General features: G+C 42.4%; 1 protein-coding gene across 1 annotated transcript in view; it reads left to right on the top strand.

Moving 5' to 3' along the window:
• Positions 1–26850, top strand: part of EXT1 (exostosin glycosyltransferase 1) — a 301860-nt gene extending 275010 nt beyond the window's left edge. The window contains exons 5-11 of the mRNA XM_081505276.1: positions 2655–2787; positions 6266–6384; positions 7847–7942; positions 15017–15106; positions 20752–20912; positions 23490–23661; positions 26307–26850. Coding sequence (XP_081361402.1) covers positions 2655–2787; positions 6266–6384; positions 7847–7942; positions 15017–15106; positions 20752–20912; positions 23490–23661; positions 26307–26492 — 957 coding nt within the window. The 3' untranslated portion in view covers positions 26493–26850. The remainder of the gene's footprint in view (positions 1–2654; positions 2788–6265; positions 6385–7846; positions 7943–15016; positions 15107–20751; positions 20913–23489; positions 23662–26306) is intronic.
• The last annotated feature ends 589 nt before the right edge of the window (positions 26851–27439 follow it).

Genomic DNA, 27439 nt, shown 5'->3' with positions numbered 1-27439 from the left:
TAACCAATAGTCCATTATTTTAAAAATAGATGGCACATAAAAATGAAAAATAAGGAGCCTGTCAGTCTTCCCTTTGAATTCACATTAATAAGGAATACTATCCTTACTGAAGGTTCCATGTGGGGCTATAAGGAAAAAAAAATTGGGTAAATTTTATGTGCATGTGTGTTTTGATTTTCTTTATAGTATCCAACCTTTAAATATGATGTCTTTGTCCACAACAATTAAAGAGTGAGTACCAAGGATCCTGGGAGCTGTCCAGTGTAGCATTAGGGAGACTTAGGCATTAGGAGAGGGACAAAATGACCTTTCTATTTGGTGAAGTTAAATCCGTACTCTGTCAAACTTTTGATAAGCCAAGTTGATATCAACCTTTCAGAAAGACAGTTGGCAATACATATGAACAGCCTTTAAAGTGGTCATACTCTTTGACAAAATCTTAAGGCATCAGTCCTAAATGTGGCAAGTTTTAGCTCACTGATTTGCATGGAAATAATTGCACTATTGTTGGTCATTTAGGATAAGTAAACCATGAATACTATTAATAATATGGAAAGATCTGTAATATACAATACCTATGGTAGTATAGCTGTGTAAAAATGGGAAAATCCATGCTTAGACAATGAACACAGGAATGAGTTTGTTTGTTTTTTTTTTTAAAGGCAAAAAAAAAAAAAAGTCAAGTCATAAGTATGAAGACTTAGGCAACTATCCCTAACAGATTCTGGAGGTTGTTGTAATTAGTGTGATATTTTACGCTTATTACATATGAGTATAGTAAGTCATAAAGGTGGCAAATTGCTTGACCTGTATTATATTCAACATTTGTTATTGCTCTTCTACCTTTTTTGATATTGCCCTGTCAAGATGTGTATGAAGAGAGTATAAAGTGCTTTTTGGTAATTCGGAAGAATACTATGACTTATCATATCCCTGAATTCAAAAAGATGGCAGTGTTGTGATACTGAACCAAAAAGAGTGGACACTGAGAATCGTACCATCCAGAGACCCAAAGTGAGTGGAGATTCAATTTGTGACATCTCTGAGTTCTATGTCACTTGTATGTAGGTTGGATTTATGACACAGTCTTCTATCAATGTGTTCTGTGTCTTGATATCCAGAATTTCAGTGACCACATGCTTGAAGGTGTATAAATTTGGAAAGCAAAAAAAAGGACCTGAATGAAAACCTATAAAGGAAAATAAGTTGACAGTAGAATAGGAAAGTGCAAATAATTAAAAACTGGAATAAATGGTGTACAAAGTGGAATTGCAAACCATGTAAAAACTCTTCACAACCATGACAATTTTCTTATAATTAATGCCTAGACAACAGCATTTTAACACATCTCTGTTGTACCGCAAAGAACAAGCATTAACATTTGAGTGAAGTTTCTAAAATCTTCCCCAAATTTGAAACCTCTGCCAAGTCATATAAAACAAGAAGTTTTGATCTAAGGAAAGAGAAACTGCAGAAATCATTGAACTAAGATATTTGAGTTCTAAATTTCCTCCTTGCTTCCTTTCTTCTCTCTTATTAAGAAATATAAACACAATAAGATTTGCGAAGATAAATGTAGCTCACTTTATTACTTGTCTAGTCACCATGTGGGATGTGATGAGGGTGGTAATAATCTTAGCAAATAATACAACTCCATTTAAAATGGTCTGTACTTAAATCACATTGCGTTAAATGGGGACCCGGAAAATGATGATTTTGGTCTTAAATCTCTAGAGATACATACTAGGCTTTTTCTTTTTTTTATGCACACACACAGGAAAAATGCTGAAAACTTGAAATTCTGTATCAAGTTAATTATTTGCCAAATCATATCTTAATGAGTAGATGGTATAATTACAAGAGTTTGAAAGTCACAGAGAGAAATCTGTGAAGTAGACTAATCACATTCATCTGACAAATGATTCAGGATGGGAGAATGTTTGACTCTAAATGTAGAATTTAATGATCTGCAAGGTCTTCAAGTCCGAAGAAACTAATGAACTAGCTTGGCTATTATTAGTCTTCATATGCCATAGTTTTTGTCCTATTATGTAGGTTGTTTTGAGTAATTGTTAGTTAAGTCACTGCTTTCTGAGATTAAAGTTAGAAAAACTGCAGCTAACTAGTACCCCAAAGTCCTACAATTGAATATGAAAGGGCAGTGAAACTATGTCAAACAAATAAACCTGCCTCCTGAATTAAAGGAGCAGATCAAAACCTCAGCTGCTTGTAAACGTGCATGCCTTCCAAGACGCTCCCAGCTCAGTCTCTACATGGACATCTCCGTGCACTGAGGCCAGATCTTCAATGTTGGGGATCTGGAAGATCAGCCATTAAGGAAAATAATTCTTCTACACACTCTACTTTGAAAGGAGCACAGACTTAACAATAGAAAGACTAGATAGAATTTATGGTGAAACTGAAGTATAATTAGACAATTGAATTAACCATCTCTTTCCTCTCTCTCTCTCCTTCTCTTCCAACACTCTGTCACTTTCTATGTATCCCAAACATTTTCGTAATTGGAGCATGGGGGGTGGGGGTAGACCCAGTACTTTTACTGGCATCAGCCCTCAAATTTGGACTGAATGTGTTCCTCATCAGATATCATCAGCGTCTCCTCCTCACCATGTGCCAATATTTTTATTTTCTAGATTATTCAGGACAGAATATTCAAGCACATATCACGTAACAGTTTAATATGGAACAAACATCCTGGGGGATTGTTCGTCCTACCACAGTATTCGTCTTATCTGGGAGATTTCCCTTACTACTATGCTAATTTAGGTAAGTGAATGCCTTCCCCAGAGCTATTCTGGTTTACCCTCCAGAGGTTTTCTAGAACTCAAGTCCCTCAATTTTTTGATTCCATCTCAGCACTTTGTAACACCTTGTGTTGGAGACTGCTTTCTGGAGCCCTGTCCTAAATGGTTTATCAAGGTCATGAATTATAAATCCAGCAGAGCCTTGCAAAGTGAAAAACTCATTCCTGATCTGAGCCGCTGTTCTTTACATTTAGTAGAGTCGTTGCTTTTTAAGAAGAAGGCTCCCCAAATTACAGATCATTCTGATCACAACAGTCTAAGTAATCTAAGTGAAAGTTGCTCAGTCGTGTCCTACTCTTTTGCTACCCCATGGACTGTAGCCTGCCAGTCTCCTCTGTCCATGGAATTCTCCAGACCAGAATACTGGAGTGTTTTGCCATTCCTTGCTGCAGGGGAATCTTCCCAACCCAAGGATCAAACCCGGGTCTCCTGCATTGCAGGTGGATGTTTTACTGTCTGAGCCACCAAGAAAACCCCAACATGACAATGAGTTTGCTATAATTTTGAGTCTTATCATGTATAAAATGAATCTAAGAGGGCTCTTCCTACATTTTCTTTTTCTCCACAATCCTAACTTCTTTGTCTCAGATCAAAGAAAAACCAAACTAATAAAGGGAAAGGGAAAAGATTTAAGAATATAGGACAAAGGACAAACTTATTCACTTCATTCTGCTCCTCTTCTGTGCCGTGTTAATGCAGTGCTAGGTGGTAGGAATAAAAAGTCAAAGGAGATATAAGCTCTGCTCTCAAGAAGCTTTTGTGCTCAGTCGCCCAGTCGTGTCCTGCTCTTTGCAAACTCATGGACTGTATAGCCCACCAGGGTCATCTGTCTATGGAATTTTCCAGTCAAGAATGTTGGAGTGGCTTGCCATTTCCTTCTCCAGGCAACTTTTACGCTGGTCATATAAGGAAAAGGAAACAGGCCGAGAGATGAAGCTTTACAAAAGGCTGCCATTATCGCCATAGACATTCATGTATTGGGCTGGCCAAAAAGTTCCTTCGGGTTTTTCTGCACCGTCTTACGGAAAAACCTGAACAAACTTTTTGACTGCCCCAGTATTTGGAGCCCCACTTGCTCTAATGTTGGTAACATCTTGGACATTTCCCCTCAGTCACAGTTCCAAATTTGAGAAACCTTGGGATAATAAAGCATGATGTGGTAAAAAGACTCCAGATTTTTGTGTGGAGTTAGTCAAGTTAGCACGTTAGGAATGTGTAAATGTTGCTTCTTAAACCATTACAGGAAAGTCTAAAAGCAGTGGCTTGTCCTTACTGTTAAGGGAATCCCCTGCATCATATTTATTCTTCTTACTTGGCAAAGCCTTAAATGTGTATTTCACTAGTGGGAAAGCTAGTTTCTTTCCAACGTGAAACTGAAGTACTAGTCAGATGATGTAATTTTCTCTGCCAAAAGATCCATATAATTCTTTGAGATATACATTCTGATTCTTACCTTTATCAGTCACTCTCAAAGCTTAACTTCAGTGTCCTTCCACTGTCTTGTTCACATTTAAACTGCTAAAATGTGAAATTAATGAGTCTATACTAATGAAGTTTTTTAAAATTTAATTTGTTATTTTTATTATAATTCATGATGAATTTTGGATTTCACATTTATTCTTTTTCTTTTAAATGTTAAACAAGTTTATTGGCAGCATGACCCCTCCCCTCCAAGATAAAAGCTGTTCTATCATCGATAAATACTGCTTATTCTAATAGTCTAATAAGAGCTCTACCATAGTATTAATGTTTCTTAGTCTGCTTTTCTTTTTTTTTAATTGAACGAAGATTGCTTTATAATATTGGTTTGATTCCTGTCGTACATCAACTTTAATTAGCCATAGGTGTACATATGTCCCCACTAATGAAGTTTTAAGAGGCTTTTAACCTGGCTCCTGTTTCTCAGTGAGTTCTCATGAAAAAACTCATTTGGAGAAGAAGTCATCTCATGGCTTTCTCTTTGGTGGCAGTTGTTATTTTGCACATGTATGATACCTTTCCACCTTGGGCTTCAGAGCACACAGTTGGCAGAGGTCTGAACCACATGCTTTTTCTCTCAGCTGTGTTTTCCTGCTACATAAAGAAGAGATTTCTTGGGAGTAGAGCAGCTTCCACCCCAAAATAATGATGACGGTGACAGTGATGGTGATGATGGTGGTGAGCTCATGCTGAGTACTTGGTGTTTGCAGGTCCTGTTCTAAATGCTCTGTATGCATTAACTCATTAAAATTTGTTCTCATAACAACCCTGTAACTTTGTTGCTGTTGCCATCAGTCCCATTTCACTGCTGTGGAAACACAGAGGGTTAAGTAATGATCCCACCACCACTCAGTGATAGAACTGGGCTTCAGACCTAGACACTTAGGCTCTGGATGTTGGCCTTTTAATCTTGACCACTTGCTGGTTATTATCTGAAATAGTTGTGATCAGGCAAAAGCCCTTCAAAATGGCAGCATAGGAGAAAATATTTGCAAAGCCAGCAACCAACAAGAGATTAATCTCCAAAATATGCAAACAGCTCATGCAGCTCAATATCAAAGAAACAACCCAATCAAAAAGTGGGCAGGAGATCTAAATAATCATTTCTCCAAAGAAGACATACAGATGGCCATAAAGCACATGAAAAGATGCTCAACACCACCAGTTATTAGAGAAATGCAGATCAAAACTGCAATGAGGTATCACCTGACATCAGTCAGAATAGCCATCAGCAAAAAAACCTGCAAACAGTAAATGCTGGAGAGGGTATGGAGAAAAGGGAATCCTCTTACCCTGTTGGTGGGAATGTAAACTGGTACAGCCACTATGGAGAACAGTATGCAGGTCCCTTAAAAAATAAAAAATAGAGATACCATTGTGACCCAGCAATCTTACTCCTGGGCATGTATCTGGAGAAAACCATAATTCAAAAAGATACACACACCCGAGCATTCATGGCAGCAGTATTTACATAGCCCAGACATGGAAGCAACCTAAATGCCCTTTAATTACATCATTGAGAATAAGATATATGCAAATACCCTGGAAGAGCGAGCACATTTACTAAAATCCAGCCTAGGATGTAAGTAACTAGAGTTATACCCTTTCTTGAGTAAAGAGTGGTGAGTAATGTTATGTGTGTGTGTGTATAATTAGACTCTGGGTGCCTAAAAAGCAGAAGGGAGATCAAAGATGTATCCCCGAGGGAGGAAGGAAAAGGCCATCAAAGGAAAAATCTGGAAATGGGCCTTAAACTGTAAATTATCCAGGTCTCTAAACTCAGGCAGCAGTTCACTAGCAGCTTTTCACCTTGTTTTTGTTCTGTCAAGACATAAGAGGCAGAGGAAAAATATGCTAGAAGGGAACATTAGCTGTGGGGTGAGGCGATGGAGCAGAGAGGGATAATTTTCAAAGTCTTGTTTTCAGTGCTTCATTAGGTTGCTCTGCCTTTGCTCTTTCAGGTTTAAAGCCCCCCTCCAAATTCACTGCAGTCATCCACGCAGTGACCCCCCTGGTCTCTCAGTCCCAGCCAGTGTTGAAACTCCTCGTGGCTGCAGCCAAGTCCCAGTACTGTGCCCAGGTAAGTGGGGAGGTGGGGAGGGCTGACCCAGCGTCTGCTCCCTGCCGCTTAGTGGACCAGAGACCCCCACTCCTTCTCTGCTACACACTGGCTCCCGGGGACTCATCTCACGTCCTGCCCTGTTACTCCCCTTTCATTTGTCATGCCTTGTTACTCCCTTTTCATCTGCTTAGAGGTTCTTGGAAGTGAAACTTGGTACACAAAGAGATCTTTGCTCTGGGGTAAAGTGAAATGTATACCAACACTTTTTTTTTTTTTTTAAGATTCCACATGTAAGTAGTACTGGGTATGGTTGGGTATGGTATTTGTATTTCTCTTTCTGACTTTCTTCGCTTAGTATGATAATCTCTAGGTCCATGCATGTTGCTGCAAGTGGCATTATTTCTATTTTTTTTTTTTTTTAAATTTCATGGCCATGTTCCATGGCATGTGGGATCTTAGTTCCCTGACCAAGGATCAAACCCACGCCCCCTGCAGTGGAAGTGAGGAGTCTTAACCACTGAACCACCAGGGGAGTCCCCCAACACACTCTCTAAAGAATATATACACACATTATTTCATCTTTAAGTGTCAAAGTGAAAAATGAACTTTGGAAAGGCCCCTGAAAAGACCCAGAAAACTAAGCTTCAACAGCAGAAACTGACTCGTTGGCGTCAGGAGGCGTCAACTTTTCTTTCACAGCCGCCGTGACTAATTATAAAATTGGGAGCAGAAGATGATATCTATGGTAACAGTGTTTTCCAAATTAGCATTGCTCTCCTACTCTTAACAGTGGTTTTTCTGAATTGTAAATTACACGAGAAGGTTTACATATGAGAAAAGAATGGAGTCACGTTGAAGTCTGCATTTGGGGGCTAAACACATTTATTGGCAATAATAAGGTCACAGGAAATAAGCTGCCATCCTGGAGAATCCAAAACATGAGCTCATGCCAGTCGGATCTTGAATTCTCTTCCTTCTCCCACATTGCCTGCTGTAGTGCAAGTTCAGAGCAGATGTTCAGTGTGCATTTTTCTTTAGTTTGATCAAGGCTGTTATCTTCCTCGTCATCATAAGACATCAGAATTTAGAAAACCACTTTTTTAAGAGCCAACAACCCTGCCATGACTTCTTTCCTCCTCAGCCTTCTCCTACCCTCTTGACATAGGGTTTATTAGGTTACCCTTCTTGTCCCCTCTCTCTGGTTGTTAGAGTGATGGGGTTCTGAGGGTTGTACGGGAGTAGACTCACTTAAAAAAAATTTTTTTTTGGCATATAGTTGTTTTACAGTGTTATGTTAGTTTCAGGTGTACTGAGTGTAGTGGACTCACTTTAAATTCAGTTTTGAGGTCTGCCTCTCTGCCTTGCTTAGAACACCATCTTCTCTTTCTCTCTCTCTCTGTCTTTAAGAAGAAATGTCGGGTTGGAAGCCTATGTAAATCCAGCCTTACCAAGCCATCTGATGACCCCTTGTCCCTTTCAGATTATAGTTCTATGGAATTGTGACAAGCCCCTTCCAGCCAAACACCGCTGGCCTGCCACTTCCGTGCCTGTCATTGTCATTGAAGGAGAAAGCAAGGTAGGACCCGAGGAACTTCACTGTGGAATCAGCATGGAATCTTCATTTCTGCAATGGGGCACCTGGGTGTTGGCCTTTGCCATCTTCCTCCTGCCCCTGGGAGGTGATGGCCCTGGACTACGTTTCCAAAACTATACCTGTCTCTGATTGTCCTCCACTTTGACAGCCATGGGCTTTTTTTTTTTTTCTAATTTTTTTGTTGGAGTATAGATGATTTACAATTGTGTTACTTTCTGCTGTATGGCAAAGTGAGTCAGTTATACATATAGGTACATATACATATGTATATATGTGTATATATATATAAGAATCTTTTTTAGATTCTTTTCCCATGTAGGTCATTATAGAGTGTTGAGTAGTATTCCCGTGCTATACATAGGTCCTTATTCGTTATCTATTTTTTAAATTTATTTTTAGTTGGAGGATAATTGCTTTACAATGTTGTATTGGTTTCTGCCGTACAACATGAATCAGCTGTAAGTATACATATATCCTCTCCCTCTTAAGCCTCCCTCCCATCCCTCTAGGTCATCACAGAGCACCAAGTTTATTAAAGTATAGTTGATTTGGGCTTCCCTGGTGGCTCAGTTGGTAAAGAATTTGCCTGCAATGTGGGAGACCTCAGTTCGATCACTGAGTTGGGAAGATCCCAACATGGCATGGCAACCCACTCCAGTATTCTTGCCTGGAGAATCCCATGGACAGAGGAGCCTGGCGGGCTGCAGTCCATGGGGTCACAGAGTCAGACATGACTGAGTGACTAAGCACAGCACACATAGTTGATTTACACTGTTGTGTAATTTCTGTTGTACAGCAAAATGACTCAGTTACACACACATACACACACATACTCTTTTTCATATTCTTTCCCATTATGGCTTATCACAGGATATTGAGTATAGTTCCCAGTACTATGCAGTAGAACCTTGTTGTTTATCCAACCTATTTATCCTATTTATAATAGCTTGCATCTGCTAATGCCAAACTCTTCAATCTTTCCCTCTCCCACTGCCCCCCAACCTCTGGACATCTACAAGTCTGTTCTCTATATCTTAGTCTGTTTCTGTTTTGTAGATAAGTTCATTTGCATTATATTTTAGATTCCACAAATAATTGATATCATATGGTATTTATCTTCTCTTTCTGAGTTACTTTGCTTAGTATGATATTCTCTAGGTTCATCAGTGTTGCTGCAAATGGAATTATTTCGTTCATTTTCATGGCTGAGTAATATTCCATTGTATATATGTACCACATCTTCATCTACTCATCTGTTGATAGACATTTAGGTTGTTTCCATGTCTTGCCTGTTCTGAATGGTGCTGCTATGAACATAGGGGTGCATATTTCTTTTGAATTATAGTTCTTCCTGGGAATATGCCTAGAAATGGGATTGCTGGATCATATGGCAACCCCCTTTTTAGCTTTTTGAATAACTACCATACTGTTTTCCACTGTGACAGCCATAGGCTTTTGAGCCAGGAAATTCTAGGTCTTAATACTAACTCTTTAGGAGATATGTGACCCTGTCTGTACTTTCCTTCTCTGAGCTTCAGTTTCCTCATCCACAAAATGGAAATAATAATACCTACCACATGGATAGCTATTAGGAGTAAATGAATTCAAGACCTGGCAAAAGTAATCTTTCTGGAAATGATGAGGATGAAGAAGAGTTGGTGGTGGTGATGCATGAGCTGATTAACGCATTGCTTAGCTGATTAATCTGAATTAGTTATATCAATGAAAGTAGTGGTTCTTCCTCACATCGATCTTAAAAAAGGTATCTCCACCTTAATGTTTGCTTTGAGGTCTCCGTCAGAGACTCTCAGGAGGGCTGGTTGCCTGGCTGGCCCCCTGGTTCCATTCTCCAGCTCATTTTGCCTAGAACAGAATGATCTTCTTAATCATCTCATAGCCCTTAAGGGACTCCTTTTGCTAATGTTTTCAATTAACATCAGACGCTGTGTACAATCTGGCCTTTGCTGGCCCTGCCAGTCTCCTCTCTCATTGCTTTTCCTTTACGGACTTGATCATTCACGGTTTACTGCACTGTGTCTCTTCCCACCTCTAACGGTGGTCTTTCCCATTTGCTGTAGGTCTTGACCATCCTTCCTTCAACTCTTCATCTGTGTTGTCGAAATTTCCATATATTCTTTAAGCCCACGCTGCCTCCTCTCTGAAATGTCTTCTGTTTGTGGCAGCCAGAGACGAGTTCTCTTTCTCAAGCTTCTGCTTTCTTGTAGCTCTTATCCATTGTGAAGAAATTTGTTGCTGTTGTTGTTCGGTCACCAAGTCACGTCCAGCTCTTTGCTACCCCCATGGACTGTAGCACACCAGGCTTCCCTGTCCTTGACCATCTCCCAGAGTTTGCCCAAGTTCATGTCCATCGAATCAGTGCTGCCATCCTACCATCTCATCCTCTGTCACCCACTTCTCCTTCTGAAGAAATTAGTCTCTATTAAATGAAATTTAATAGAAATTAGTCTCTATTAAATGGCACTGAGGTTGTCATCTAAGAGACTTCTCCTGTTGGTCCCCAAAGACTTAGGTTGTGAGAGATTGTCTCATGCTAAGTAAAATATCCTTGAGCCAGGATAAGAATTATCAATGTATTAAGTTGCACCATTTGAAATCCTCATTTGAGTTGCCACAGTGACCGTTTCATGTAGTTCAGCAGGATGCAGGGAGGACTGCAACTGTCATGTGGACAAGATGATCCATGCATTGTCTATTCAGTCCCAGTGTAGGCTGCCTACTGTATGCTGGACACTGTGCAACATGTGGGAACACAATGGGGAAGGTGACAGATACAGTCACACCCTTCCAAGGGCTGGGGTCAAGCATTGTGGTTATCAGAGAGCTGCTTGATAAGCGTTAAATGAGGAAAGAGAGGGATTAATCACATGCCTCTTGGCATCAGGTTTACTTACCTTTCTGAATCCATCTCACCCATAGGTGTGGTTTCACAAAGGGTCTGGGACACAAAAGTTTCCTGCCTGCAATCCCAGTTGCAATGCCTGAGGCCCTGCACAGTGCTCACATGGATGCTTTTCACTTTTCACTTGGGAATTTTTTATGTTTTGTTTTTTATGTTTCCACGGGTAGCTAGAACTCCTTCTGGTAGGTAGGTCTTTCTTCGACTATGTCAGGATATTCAAACAAGATCCATTCTGTGTGACTGACTGGGAGCCATTCTGACTCCTATGGTTAATCAGTATGCATTTTTATGCTCAAACTCATTGATTGATTTTATATTCTTACTCCCAGCTAGTAGCCCCAGTTTCTTTATTTCTAAGATGATGATAATAACAGTACCTTTCCTGTAGGGTTTATCAGATGTGTCTTATAAAATACCTCCCACTCTCCCAGCCATATTTCTGTCTGGACTGCTGGCCATTTGTTGAGTCCTAGCCTTGACAGAGGAACCTGGCGGGCTACAGTCCATAGGGTCGCAAAGAGTCAGACACGACTGAGCGACTAACGTTTCATTTTTCAACCTTGACTTTGGCCAGTGACTCCAGTAGGTCATGTGGTTCCTTTGCCCTCACTGTCACTACCCTGGGACTGTGCATGCGTGTGTGTGTATGTGCATGCTAAGTCACTTCAGTCATGTCCGACTCTGTGCTACCTTGTAGACTGAAGCCCGCCAGGCTCCTCTGTTCATGGGATTCTCCAGGTGAGAATACTGGAGTGGGTAGCCAGGCCCTTCTCCAGGGGATCTTCCCCACCCAGGGACTGAACCTGTGTCTCCTGCGGATCCTACATTGCAGGTGGATTCTTTACCACTGAGCTACTGGGAAGCCCCACCCTGGGCCTGTACCACTTAGTAAAGCATTTGCCCTCAAGTCTTCCTTAGACTCTGTATTTTAGGGCACCTGGGCTAAGACTTGGGCTCATTTTGAAGAAGAAATATGATACTGTATTACAGGTGCTCAGCCCTGTAATACACTCGGCATTCGATAAATGTCAGCTCCTTTTCTAAGGGGATGTTGTAAATTGATGGTTTGTCTTATGGGCTGTGGGGTCAGACTTCCTTTTTTGTGACCTCAGGCACATTATTTAACTCTCTGTGCCTCAACCCTCCCCTTCAGTAAATGGAAGAAATCCTAACACCTAACTGGTTAGCTAAAAGAATCACATAGTTTGATACTGTACCTATAAATGTACGTACAAAGTGGGTATACATGGTAGGTGCTTGATAAATGTCAGTAATTCTTGTGCTTTGTATAATTACTTACAAGCATTTCTTAGCTTCCCCACTGGACAGGGAACTTTTTTTCTTTTTAATATTTATTTATTTGTTTAGCTGCGTCAGGTCTTAGTTGGGGCATGTGGGATCTTTCGCTGCAGTGTACAGGCTTCTCTCTAGTTGGGGCATGTGGGTTAGGTAGTTGGGGCACACAGGCTTAGTTGCCCTGTGGCATGTGGGATCTTGGTTTCCCAATCAGGGATCCAACCTGCATCCCCTGCATTGGCGGGCAAATTTTAAGCACTGAACCACCTGGGAAGTCCTGATAGGGAACTTCTTGAGCCTTTGTCATTTCCTAGTCATGTTTGTTCGTTCTAGAAGGGCTTGGGCTCTTATGGTAGCTAAATATTTCTTAAACAAGTTAACAAGGGAAACACAGCTTACTCTGGATTGACTTTGTAAGTGCATGCTCCTTTCATGCTAATTCATGGAGCTTTTGGGACTCCAGGGTATTTGAGAAAGAGCCTCTAGTTTCTACACTAGAATTTGGAAGTGGCTGGCTTATGGGCCCTTAACTTTTGTTGATGAAGCAGGTTCAGAAAAAAGAAATGGATTCTTTTAAACCCAGTGGTTGGGCCCATAACAGGGGAAGGACGTCATATGTCCTTCTCATTCCCCATTTTAAATTTCCATGTCTAGCCTTGAGTTTAAAATTGATGTGTTGGCTGCTTTGGCTGGGAAATTCTATTTTGAATTTATAGGCCTTGTCTTTGCAGCTCTTCCCCTGTAGGCTTAACAAGGGAAAGGTCAGGGCATCGCTAAGCTGGCAACTAATGGCTTCTGCTTTAGTCAATGGACAAGGAAACAGTGTCAGGAGAATTGCTTCAGGCTGAGGTTTCTGAGCCCTGTGCATACTGGGTTGCTGATTGCTTTTGTATTTTATTTTATTCTGAAAGCCTGAGTGGGGGGGGGGAACAAAAAACACTTGACCCAGTTGACAGATGTGTAAGAGCAGAGCCTGGAGCCATTTATGCTGTAGATGTGTCCCTTGAGCTCCTAGAGGTGGGTTCTGGTGGACATTTTCCATCCTTTAATGTCCTAAGCCCTCCAATAGCTTCACAGACTTATAAACCGCCTCTGAGACAAGCCTTGTGGATGAGCTGGCTTCCTGATGTAAATACAGCTTGGGCTTCTTTGGGAGGGGCGGGTGGGTGCAGGTGTTCTCGGGTTTGTGGAGAGCTCACCCTTGGCAGCCAGACCAAGTGCCCCCTTTTCCCTTTGCCTCCAGCACCTAACTGCTTCCTTCCCTGGCCCTCATGCCTGAAAGTTGATGGCAAGTGTTTTCTTTCTCTGTCTGCAAATATGAACTGGGAGGGGATGACATAACAGTTAATGTGCCTTTCAGAGGAGGGTGGTGAACGTGAGATCGGCATGTGGGCTCCGTGTTCTCTTGGTCCTTTCAACCTCAAGACAGATAGAGTGTAGCAACTGAAGTGTGCTGTAGCAGGGGGCCCCAACATCCGGAATCTAATGCCAGATGATCTGAGGTGGAGCTGATGTAATCATACTAGAAATAAAGTACACAGTAAATGGAATTGTGCTTGAATCATCCCGAAACCATCCCCACTACCACCACCACCACTGGCTTGTGGAAAAGCTATCTTCCATGAAAACTTCCCTGGTGCCAAAAATGTTGGGGACCACTGCCTAGGATCGCGACGGCCAGATGGAATGTTGAGAGCAAGACACAACCTTTCTGTACCTTAGTTTTCTTATGTATACAATGGGGTTGTTATAAAGATGAAATAAGAACTTGAAACATTCCTCGGCACATAGTAAATGTTTAAAAAATGTTGGTTTTTCTTATATCATCATTCCCATTAGTTATTCTGTGGAAACCTTAGCACAGTGGTATAAGCTGTAACTGTCGTAGGGTAGTCTCTTTGGTCTCAATTTTCCAACTGATCCCCCAGATCCTCACAACATACACATGCACACACATACACATATAGAAACACACATATACTCACCTCACCATGCCTTATCCTGGAACTGCCCAAATCTTATTCGTATACCAGCTTTACAGTTTTCCTTAATCCATGGACCACATGTTCTATTGTTTATTTAATATTTTTCTTTAAGTCAGCTTACTTTTCAATTTAATGAAATTATCTTTAAGTAACTCTACTACTACCTCTTATTGCTGTAGCTATTAATATATATGTTTACATATTTTTGCTTCTCTGAGCTAAAATGAAGACTAGAAAATTTTAAATATTTGTCTCTGCACCTCCTAAAATGACCTGGTGGCCATCAAGTGGCGTGTGTCCCATGCTTGGAATCACTGCTCCCTCTATCCACTCTTTCCTGGCCTCAGGGCACTGGCTCTCCACTCTGTGCCTTTGCATCTACTGAGCCCTCTGTGAGCCTTCATTTCTATTTACACTCGGTGGATTCCTGGCTATCAGGGTCACTTCTCCGAGGTCTTCGTTGCTTTTCCAAGCAGCTGGTTACTGCATCCTCCAATTTCCTGGGATTTCTCATAGCAGGCCAAGACTGATGATCTTCATCTTGGTCTTGGTCATCTTGGTCACCCTGCAGACTGTGAACTCCTCCAAGACAGAGGGTGTATCTTACTTACCTCTGACCTCCCTGTGACTGGCAAGGTGTCTGTACACAGTAGGTGCCCAGTAATGGTGGAACCAGTGAATCTGCACTGATGGGAAATGGAAGCCTTTTATGTTGAGGGGTGACATGGTGGTTGAGCATCCTTTGTGAAGGTGAGGATGCAGGGGGGGATTTCTCCTCAAAACAAGACTCTCCATTTACATCTCTTTTCCCGATTCCTTCCCTCCTGCCTGCCCCACCCCCCTCCCACCTCCCAGGTGATGAGCAGCCGTTTCCTGCCCTATGACAACATCATCACAGATGCTGTGCTCAGCCTTGACGAGGACACCGTGCTTTCAACCACAGAGGTAAGCAGCCTCTCGGGAGGGGTGGCGGGCCCTACAGGCAGTCACCTCAAACCTCAGGGTGTTCTCACCTCCTCTGCCCTTGCCTTGGCCAAGCCCAAAACATTTTCAGAACTTCCTGCAGAGTGGGTTGAATCAACCCCGATGAGGGCATTTTTCCCTTGTTTCCTCTGCTAATTGGCTCCTCATTTGCCAGGTTGTACCTCACCTCACCCTCCTGTCTGCCCTCCTGTTTTTAGATTTGTTTTTAAAAGGTGTGGGCAGGTGTGCAGAGGGACCCAGAGGAGGTGGGTGGAGGCGCCTGTTTGGTATTTTCTTGAAACCACACCATCCAGAGCGCCCATCTTTCATGATCCTCCTACTGCCGTGCGGGCGTGTGTGGCCTCTGTTGGGGAACACTATTTCTGGGTTCTAAAGGCAGCTTTTCCGTCTTGGTTGGAAATGCACATTTTCTTTCACCCACGCAAGAGCAAACAGTTTCACTTGAAGGCTGAGATGGAGATCCCTGCCTTTTCAGATGTTCAGGTGTTTGTGCCAAAAATAAGATTGCACAGAGCCACGTGTGAGGGGGAGAGAGAGAGAAGGTGAAAGATAGATATGATAGAAAACCAATTTTTACAACTCGAATGAGTATTGATCTCTGAAACTTCACTTAAAACCAAAGAGGGGACCAAAGACAGTTACACAAAAATGTAACAGGTAGGAAATACATCATTCAGGGTAGCTGCTAAAAAGCGTGGAGACTTAGCTATTCACCCCATTCCCCTTCTTTTATTCCTTTTTATTCGTAGGAATAATTTTATTGATATATTATCTTCTTAATGTAAACATCAACACTTAGCAGCAGACATTTTCCTGGGTGCCAGTCTGATTCTAACGGCCTGCTGCCCCCATACCCAAGACTTATGTTAACCTGGGCTGTTGGTTTCTGCTGCTCTTCAAATTCCATGGATGTTCCCAGTTTCCATCCAATGGAGTTGAGCAAATGTTTTGTGGAAGGGCAACCAAAATCACCCCTTGGGACACATGCCCTGGGTCGTATCCTTTTTATGCAGGTCTGCCTTAGATCCTTTCTATGCAGCTCAAGCCCTGTAAATGAGTGATCCTGGGGAGATGCGTGCTTCAAGGATTAAAAGTGTGAACACACAGCCAACTGTGTCATGTGTGAGGCTGCAGGAGAAAGATGGGGTGAGGTGGGGGTGGGGAGAATGGAGAAAAGATGCTTCATGTTCAAAGGGAATGACAGTGATGGAATGCAGGGAATGCGACACTCCAGCTTGCGTTTTTCTGCCGTTTTTCTGCCGCTTCCTTCAAAGGAAGCTGGCATCCCCGGTGCACATTCATTCAACAAGTATTTATGGAGGGCTGGCTTTGTTCTAGTCCCCGTGCCAGGTACTTTGATTACACAGTTCCTGCCTGGAGCCAGCAGAGTCCTGGCAGCAAACAGAATCCATATCACGTGATTCAAACGAAGGGATAGAAGATGACTACGGGATGGGGTTAAAGGACCCCATCCCCCATCTGGGGAGTGGTGAGAGCAGGAAGCAGCTTCCACTTCTACACCTAAAGGAGTGAAGGAAGGGAATAGTGTTTCCAGAGTCCCTGAGAACAACTCCCCTGGTGGCACAGTAGTAAAGAATCCACCTGCCAATGCAGGAGACGCGGGTTCAATCCCTGGGTTGGAAAGATCTCCTAGAGTAAGAAGTGGCTACCCACTCCAGTATTCTTGCCTGGAAGATCCCATAGACAGGGGAGCCTGGAGGGCTACAGCTCACAGGATTGCAAAAGAGTCAAACATGATTTAGTAACTAAACAACAACAACAGCAGTCCCTGAGAGGAGGAATGGAAAAGAAGAGGCCATCCTGCAAGAACTATGACCGTGGAGGGACGTGGCACCTGCCAGGACTCTGGTGCCAAAGCCCGGGCTTGCGGGGAGAGCAGAGAAGAAATACTGCCCTGCCTCTGTCCCACCTAATTTTCCTACCAACGACTACCATTGACCTAACCCAAGCAGCCAGCGAGGAAGCCCATGCTGTGCAGTCCATAGAGTTCTATTGTCTCAGGCGTAGGGCATGGCAAGAAGGATGGAGAGTGTATCTTGGCAAGCAGACAGAAGAAAGACAGGACACTGTCACGGCGGAATGGATAGTCAAGACCACAGCACACACCTAAATCGTTACCCTGGGACCAGAAGTATCGATTCGCCTCTCGTCCTCCCCTGGACACGAGGCCGTTGATCTCATGCTAGGACTTGTTTCCCCCTGCCCCACGGTGAAATAACTTCCAGCTGCCATGATGGGTCCACGTGCTAGTGGATATCTTTTCAAAGAACAGCAGTTCCAGCCTCTCAGTGCACGCCAGGAAGAGCATGTGTTGTATGTGGAGCAATGAGAAGTCAACTTGGCTTGAACATGAGATGTAAATTTAAGAGGCTGGCCCTCTGGTTTACTTTGTGACTGATCAGTAGCGCAATTGTGTTGCCCAACATGGTGGAGGACAAAGATTTCTGTTTTCTCTTTTAGGTGAATAGATGTTGGTTCATTTTATTTCCTCTCTAAGAATCCTTAGCTTGTTTAAATGCCTCTCTGTGGTATTAAGGATAGATTTTTAAACAGCGTCCTATAAAGGGTATTAGACAGAGTTGGTTTATAGTTATTTACATTTATCTGGATTGCTGCACACTCTCAAAAGAAAACAGATGTTGGTTTTTAAGAGAAGAGGGCATAAGCTGACCTTTGCCTCCTTTGATGTGTTAATGAGCAGCCTGAAAAGAAAACTATCACAAGCATCATAGTTTTATCGGAATTCACTTTTGAGTTGCTTTGAAATGACTTGAAACGGCTTTGAGATAGGAAGGAATTCCTGTGATGAAAACACCCCATTGGGTTCTATAGTAGTTGCCAGTGTCTGTGTCTCCCTTTCAAAGGATAATGGAAAACCCGAAAGAGTGCTGACAGTCGGGCTGTTTCTTTGCTGACGGACTGCATAATTCACTGTCCCACCAGTTGGCACCATTAGTCGTGAATGCCAGTGACGATGTGCAGATTTTCACAACCTGATTTCTATTTTCTGACAAGTACTGTCCACTCACCTGCTGTATTTTAACTTTGAGGTACCCCTCACCCCACCATACTTTCTTGATATATATCCTAACCCCCTGCTTCCCCCTCCCATGGCTTCCCCGATGGCTCAGTGGTAAAAAATCTGCCTGCAATGCAGAAGACGCAGAGACACAGGTTCAATCCCTGGGTCGGGAAGATTCCCTGGAGGAGGGCATGGCAACCCACTCCAGTGTTCTTGCCTGGAGAACCCATGGACAGAGGAGCCTGGTAGGCTACCGACCATAGATAGGGTTGCTGAGTCAGACATGACTGAAGCTACTGAGCATGCATGCACAAGCTATATTGTTAAGGCTTTCATATCTTGAGTCAGGGCACCAGACTAAATTCTTCATAAAATTTTAAATTCATGGCTGTTTACAAAAATTGTGTCTTCTAACTAAGCCCCAAGAATTCAGAGAAAAAAAAGACTCTTGCAGATCACTCAGACCACTGTTTCCTAAAGCTAGGATTTCACTGACCTGTTTACCTAGAATGGTGCTTAAAAACAAACAAAAAAAAGAAGTATCGGCAGTTTAAAGAAAAATACTAAGTCATTAAATGTATATTATGGTGGGAATGTGGCAAAAGAAGCGACAACGGTAATGAATATGGTGAAAGCTTGGGAAATACTCATCTTTAGGCTTATTCGCTTTGTCTTATAATTGAGGTAAAATTCACAAAGCATAAAATTAACCATCTTCAAGTGGTATTTAGTACCTTCCCATGTTATACACTTACCTCTACCTCATCCTGAAACATTTTCATTATCCAAAAGGGACACCCCGTAGACAATAATCCGTCACTCCCTGTCCTCTGGAGCCACCAGTCTGTTCTCTGTCTCTGTGGATTTGCTTCCCCTGGACCCTTGATGTAAATGGAATCACACAATATGGGGCCTTTTGTATGTGGCTTCTTGCATTCAACATAATGTTTTCAAGGTCCATCCATGTGGTAGCACACATCAGTCCTTCATTCCTTTTTAGTGCTAAGTAATATTCCACTGAATGGCTATACCATATTTGGCATATTTATTCATGAGTTGATGGCATTTGGGTCATTTCCACTTCAGGGCTGTTGTGAACAGTTATTTGCTCTGCCTTCTTTTTTTTTTTGACTGCACCTTGTGGCTTGTGGTATCTTAGTTCCCTGACCAGGGATTGAACCCTCACCCTCAGCAATGAAAGCACAAGAGTCTTAACCACTGGACTCCCAGGGAATTCCCAACTTCTCTGCTTTTAAACCCCTGGGAGGTCAGGAATTGGACTTGCCCGCATCACTCAGCCACCATCACAATGCCAAGGCTTGAACTATATGTGGAATATATGAAATTTCCATTTGTTTTACTTATAGGGAAAAGGTTGTTGATGGATGTGTAACCTGTATAAGAGAAATTGTTTTCCATGCTGTAGCAACAGAGCTAAAAGTGACGCTATGCTAACAGTGTACACTGAACCTGAAACCAGATGGCTTGAGTTCACATCTTGACTCTGCCACTTACTAACACAGAAAAATTACTTGAACCTCCATATCCTTAGCTTCCCCCGCTCTATAAACTGGAGACTATAAAATTACCTACTTCTCAGGGTTATCGTGAGGATTAAACAAGTTAAAATATGTAAGTACCTGTAACCATACCTGTCGTATTATAAGCATTACACAATTATGAGCATTTCTGTTACTTTTTTTTAGACTTTCTGCGTTTTATTATTCATCAAATAATCATGGAAAGTCAGAAGTGAGTGCACACATTTGAGAACCGACTGTTCATTTGCTAACTACAAATGTTTGTAGCAGGTTCAGAAGTACCTGCTTTGGGTAATTTTGAAGACTAGGAAGTCATTTCACTGCATTTCCTTTAAAATAATCCCATGGCTTTATTTGGCCTTGTCCCCACTTATTCCTAGTGATTTTTCACTGTGGATGCATTTCTAAATTTCCCTTGCATTGAGCATCTTCACACCTGAGAAGCCTGAATTACTGCTCTTGATGATACCTGCTCTTATTCCTGTTAGAACTTGTGTGCTTTTTAAACATCTTTTCTCTGGCTTTTAAGTGGATGCCTTGATTTTAGTCACTATGGCTTTGCTGCGTGCTGGTAATGTTACATGCTATATATTCATATGCTGGATGTATATAGAAAATCTGCTCCTGTTTATAAAACAGAAGCGTTTGTTCCTCCCACCCATGAATGGTCACGTGTCCTTTGTAGGGCAGCGGGGGTGGGGGAAGCAACTGATTTTTTTTTTTTTTTTTTAGCTTGAACAGACTGGATTTCTATAGGACATATCCGCCAGTGTTTTGTTTTGGCTTTTTCCTTCTTTTATTTCCGCACTAATCTGAAGTTTCTTTAACAGAAAACATTAAAAATGTGCTTAATTATGGGGCAAAATGTCAAGCAGTCAGTTTAATTTGCTGATGAATACATGGAATTAATGTTTCCCAACAGTCCCGGGATTTCACATTACGAATTAGCAGGGGGAAGGTAATGTTTTGTTGACATTTGTTAACACTGTTGATTGCTTGTTTGGCTTGTGTTCTGCCTGCAGGTGGATTTTGCCTTCACCGTGTGGCAGAGCTTCCCCGAGAGGATTGTGGGGTACCCTGCACGCAGCCATTTCTGGGACAACTCTAAGGAGCGGTGGGGCTACACGTCCAAGTGGACGAACGACTACTCCATGGTGTTGACGGGAGCTGCTATTTACCACAAGTGAGGAGGCTGGACATCATTTTACACTGTTCCTTATATGACTTTCTGGCTGCTGCAGAAATTGGAACTTGGGCCAAGTCTTGTTAACAACCTTAGCGAAAATTAGTCTGCATCCCTGTTTGAGTTTTGTTGATGTGGTTAACATGTGTCTTTGAAACCAGTAAAACCTCTTGGCTTATTGCATCTTTAGAAGTGATGGTAGATCTGCATCTTCAGCAAGTCTGAGATGTGGAGACATCCTCAGAGTGTGTTGAGGGACTGAATGTGTAGAAGAACAACAAAGCAAACACTTCATGGAGCACCGCCCAGCATGGTTCGGGGGCTTCCCTGATGGCTCAGACTGTGAAGAATCCACCTGCAATGTAGGAGATTCCAGGTTTGATCCCTCAGTCAGTAAGATCCCCTGGAAAAGGGCATGGCAACCCATTCCAGTATTCTTGCCTAGAGAATCCCTTGGACAGTGGAGCCTGGTAGGCTATAGTCCATAGAGTCGCAAAAAGTCGGACATGACTGATCAGCTAAGCAAGCACTGTTGTAGGTGCTTGGGATTTACTACTGAATAAAATAGAAAAAATACACAGGTCTTGAATTCTAGCAAGGGGAGATGCAGTATACATAATAATTCTATAGTATGTTAGGACATAAGTTATATAGCAAAAAGTCAGCCAGAGCAGCATAAAGGATGAGGAGTACCAAAAGTAGAGAGGGGGCAGGTTGGGGGATATAGGGTGATCGTCCCTGAGCGAGTGAGATTTGAGAGGAGGACAGGAAGTTAGGCAGGAGAGTACCTGTTGGAAGAGTGCTCTGGTGTGGAGAGCAGCTGGAATAGATGCCCTGAGGCAGGATGCTGGAGGAATGTCCAGAAGATCAGTGTGACCTGAGTGGAGTGAGGGGCAAGCAAGTGAGAGAGATCATGGTAGCCCAGATGCCAGACCCTTCTGTCCAGTATGAGGACTTGACTCTCTTCTAGGTAACATGGGAGCCAGTGGAGGGATGTGAGGAGAGCAGTCTTTCTTATGTTTTAGGCATCCACTGTGAAGGCTGTGATGAGGACAGACTAGAAGGGGGCCAGGGGAGATGCAGGGAAACCTACTAGGAGGTGACTGACCTTGTCTAGACAAGAGATGATGGAGCCTGGATTAGGAAGTGAGCAGCAGAGGTGGGAAGTAGTGATCAGATTGTGGGTGTATTTTCAAGATGCTCCAGCATCATGTCCTGACAGACTGGATATAGAGTTTGATGACTCAGGTTTTTTGATCTGAAGAACTAAAAGGATAGAATAAGCCATCAGTAGAACTGGGGAAGAGTGTAGATGGAACAGGTATTAGGGAAAATGGAGGAGTTCAGTCTTGGGCATGTGAGGACATTGAAAAGAGTGTTTTGAAAAAGGTCTTGGATGGAAATAAACATTTTGGAGCTGTTTGCTTGGATTTGTTCTTTAAAGCCAGGGAACTCACGTAAGATGGCCAAATTCATGAGTGTAGAAGGCTAATGTTCTTGACTAAGTCATTCTTGAAATCTCGACTCCTTAGTAAGGTGAACATACATACCAATCTCACCCTGGCCTTTTTTAGTTAAAAAAGATAGAGAATCCTGTCATCTCGGGGATGGAGTTGGAAATGCATAAAGTATAACTATTTGGGGTGACTGAATCTTGATCTCAAGATTCCACCACTTTCTTCCCATTGCCATCTCTCAGTGAATCTGATTCAGTCAAATGATTTTTCCTAGAAATATGTGCTATCTATGCATGTGTGTGTGCTAAGTCATTTCAGTCATGTTTGACTCTTTGCTGCGCTATGGACTGTAGTCCACCAGGCTCCTTTGTCCATGGGACTCTCTCCAGGCAAGAATACTGGAATGGGTTGGCATTTTCTTCTCCAGGGGATTTTCCCGACCTGGGGATCTAACCTGTGTCTTATCTCCTGCACTGGTAGGTGGGTTCTTTACCACTAGCGCCATTACTTTTGAGCAATATGTGCTATATATACCCCTCCAAAAAAAAATAGTATGGTGAGAAATAATTCAGATTAACTGTGTGTTCTCCATAATGATTGACCACCAGATTACTGGCTCTAACAGTAATGAAATACATGGCTTAGAGGCCCCCAAAATGGAATGATTATATTGTTGGAACCAGAGTTATGGGATAGTATTGAATACAGCCCTGATTAAACCAATAATTAAAATTGTAAAGCAGCTTGTAATGATATGTGTAAGTAACTTCTTTTAGATCTAAGTTTCTAACCAACTAGCCTGATGTTAAAGTTAGGCTGAGCAGACAATATCTGAATCTATGGTTATCTCTGTACCTTGTTTCCTTGTGTGTAAAACAGGGATAATAATAGTACCTACATCACAGGTTCCTTATAAGGATTAAGTGAGGAATTTCTTAGAAGGCACTTTAGAACATTACCTGGTGTACAGTAAGTACCATATAAATGATAATTGTCATTATCATCATCATCCATGATGTGTTTAGGGATTCAAAGAATGGGTATGTGTTTTCTGTCAAAGAAGACCACCTGTTATTATACAGTGATGGCCCCTGCTGATACCTGTCTTTGGTTTTTACAGATATTATCACTACCTTTACACCCATTACCTGCCAACCAGCCTGAAGAACATGGTGGACCAATTGGCCAATTGTGAGGACATACTCATGAATTTCCTGGTGTCTGCTGTGACAAAATTGCCTCCAATCAAAGTGACACAAAAGAAGCAGTATAAGGAGACAATGATGGGACAGGTAAGAGAAGGAGACCTCTCCTCCTTAGCTTTGCTCACTGGTGGCTCAGTCTGCAGTAATGAGGACACACTTTTCTTGTAGGAAGCATAACAAGGAGATACCAGGAAATAAACCACATCTAAAAGCCCTGAGGGAGCATATGTTTGGCACATAACTGGGAAGATGAAAGTGAAGGGTATCTTTATGTCAAGAATATAAAAGCTCTTTAAATTGGTGCAGCCACTATGGAAAAAAGTATGGAGTTTCCTTAAGAAAACTAGAAATAGAGTTACCATATGATCCAGCAATCCCATTCCCGGGCATATTTCCAGAGAAAACTCTAATCTGAAAATACACATGTACCCCAGTGTTCATAGCAGCACTGTTTACAATCGCCAAGATGTGGAAGCAACCTACATGTCCGTCCACAGATGAATGGGTAAAGAAGATCCTTTATACGGTGGAATACTATTCGGTTATGGGAACAAATGAAATAATGCCATTTGCAGCAACATAGATGGAGCTAGAGATTATCATACTAAGTTAAGTAAGCCAGACAGAGAAGGACAGATATCATATGATGTCTCTCATAAGTGGAAGCTGGAAAAAAAAAAAAAGATACAAGTGAACTTATTTACAAAACAGAAACAAACTTCTGGTTACCAGAAGGGATAGTGATGGGGGAGGAAGGATAAATTAGGAGTTTGAGATTAACATATACACTACTTTGTCGTGGACTCTTTTTTTTTCTTTTCTTTCATGTGTAAGAAAATAAGAATGAACTTAGGATCTCAACAGTGTTTCCATTCACAAATGTGAGCGCTTGCTGGGATATAGGGGGTCTGGCCTTTTGAAGATGAGCAGGTCATTCAGAAATAATCTACAGGCTCATCCCAAACAATAGGAGCAAAATGGAGCTCCCTAGGGCTTCTCTGGTGGCTCAGACAGTAAAGAATCTGTCTACAACACAGGAGACCCAGGCTCAGATCCCCTGGAAGAGAATGGCAACCCACGCCAGTATTCTTGCCTGGAGAATTCCATGGACAGAGCCTGGTGGGCTGCAGTTGGTAAGCTGCAGTTGCATCGAGTTGGACATGACTGAGTCACTATCACTTGGAACCGACAACTCTGATATGGACTCAACTGGTCAGCTTAATCTGATCCTGTCTCTGACTTACCAAGCAGAGTTCCTCGAGTACCAATGATAAAGAATGAAGCCTGGGGACTTCGCTGCCAATCCAATGGTTATGACTTCACCTTCCAGTGTAGCGGGTATGGGTTCGATCTCTGGTCAGGGAACTAAAATCCCACATGCCCTATGGCCAAAAACCAAAACATAAAACGGAAACAATATTGTAACAAATTCAATAAAGACTTTTAAAATGGTCCACATCAAAAAAAAAAAAAAAAAACCTGCATTCTGCCCCTTTCTAGCCTTGAACAAACAATTTTAACTTCCTTGAACCTGCTTCCTCATCTGTACAGAGGAAATGTTATTACATGGGTAGATCACTTGATCAGGTTGTTGTGAGGCTCAAATGAGCTCATGAAAACACTTTACAAATAGTGTTTTGTTTGTTGCTTTGCTGCTCCAAGGTAACTTGCTGCTGCTGCTGCTGCTGCTGCTAAGTCGCTTCAGTCGTGTCCGACTCTGTGCGACCCCAGAGACGGCAGCCTACCAGGCTCCCCCATCCCTGGGATTCTCCAGGCAAGAACACTGGAGTGGGTTGCCATTCCCTTCTCCAATGCATGAAAGTGAAAAGTGAAAGTGAAGTCACTCAGTCGTGTCCGACTCTTCACAACCCCATGGACTGCAGCCCACCAGGCTCCTCCGTCCATGGGATTCAACACCTATGTTTACCTTCGATGGTTATTTTCAAGCATGTTGACACTTGTGGTTTTAGAGTGATTCTCACAGCAAAATGTACCTTCCTGTGAAAGTATTTTCTAACAATGTATGAGGATACAAACACATTAAACACACATACATATATATATACATCATTAAATAATTGCCTATTGACATTAGTGAGTGCATGAATTTTTTCTAACATAATTGGGCAGCCCACCTTTTCCTTGTTTTATACAAAGATGATTTTAAAGACATTATGCTTTGTTGATCCATTTAAATTTCAGTGCTGGGGTCATTTACGGCTTTCTTTTAAATCAATGTCAGTCATTTAAATGATCTAAAAATATATAACCAGTCTCAGGGTCAACATGGAGAATGAAGAGATGGCAACCGTCTTTCACTTACCCAGAATCAACCAAGTTCACAGGAGGGCTTTAAAAAATTATCTTTGAAAGCATATACACATTATGAGTCATTGTATTTACCCCCAAGTGCAAAAAGAAGTTTTCTGTTGAGCAACCTCAACAGCTGAAGCTCAGTTGGTAGGTCCTTCATGGCCCAGAGAATGTGTCAGTGCCTGTGAATCTTTGGGACGTTGGGGAACGTGGCAGGTCTGGGGAAAGCATCTGGCGAGGCTGAAAATCCGGACCTGTGCTTGCATCTTCACCAGCTACATGGATGGGGCGGCCATGGTGGCCAGGCCAGACCCAGAGCCCTAACGCATGCCCACTGCGCCCGACTTCGTTTCCCACCGTGTGTCCCTCTCACCTGGCACCCAACTCATCATCTTCCGTGTTTCTCTCCCTTTCCCCAGACCTCTCGGGCTTCCCGCTGGGCTGACCCTGACCACTTTGCCCAGCGACAGAGCTGCATGAATACGTTTGCCAGCTGGTTTGGCTACATGCCGCTGATCCACTCTCAGATGAGGCTGGACCCCGTCCTCTTTAAAGACCAGGTCTCTATTCTGCGGAAGAAATACCGAGACATCGAGCGGCTTTGAGGAACCCGGCCGAGTTGGGGAGGGGCCGCGAGAAGGGCTGGAGGACAGGGTCAGCTGTCTCTCTGCCACGTGCAGGTCTGCTCAGCAGCGGAGCCAGATTGTGCCAAGCATCCAAATAAACTAAGATGAACAGAATGACAGAAAAAAAAAAATGGCCAATGAAAACTCTACTCCTGACTCGGGGGACTGCACAGGACTGCTCCAGATTCACCTCACTGGCTTCTATGTCCCAAGACTAGGTTGTGTACAGTTTAATTATGGAACATTAAATAATTATTTTTGAAATGATTGCTATGCAGGTTTAAACTTTTTTAATGATCAAAACTATTAAAAACCAGAGTTCTTTCTTTAATCAAAATTGTGTTGGTTGTGAATATTTCAAAGCTGCTGCTCCTCACCCCACAAACAGCATTGCTGTGCGTCACCCAGAGTGCCCAAAAGTTACAAAAAGTTCAGACTCCATGGAAAACACCCTGAGTCAGTCTCCCCTGTGTCAAGAAATAGCCAAGCATACCTGAGACAAAGTTCACTCTTCAGCTTTGCCAGTGCAGATTGCTTTTCATTTTGAATTTGCAGATCCATTTGAACTTTTATCTCTAAAATATTGCTGCATGAGAGAAGGTATTATGACCTCCAAGTAGACAGTTCTAACTGAAAACTTTATGTTTGGGAAGTACGTTCATCTTTTTCACTGGGAGAGGTGGGGGAGTTAGTACCAAGAAAACATTAGTGTAATTAAGAAATGTGCAGTTTGCACAAGGAACCATGCAAACAATTCACCAGCATATTAATGAGGTGGAAATACTGACCCATAATAGTTATCCAGTGCTTTTCAGGCAGATGGGCGAGATTACACATTCAGCCACTGACACAAGTCTCCTTAACGCTGGGAAAGGCTTTAGTTTAGAGGCAAAGAAAGAATGAATGTGCTGGTGGCACAAGCAGAA

This window comes from Giraffa tippelskirchi, chromosome 6 (assembly GCF_054371585.1).
Source record: "Giraffa tippelskirchi isolate mGirTip1 chromosome 6, T2T-mGirTip1v1.2.pri, whole genome shotgun sequence".
NCBI lineage: Eukaryota > Metazoa > Chordata > Mammalia > Artiodactyla > Giraffidae > Giraffa > Giraffa tippelskirchi.
This window is presented reverse-complemented; position numbering and strand designations above follow the sequence as displayed.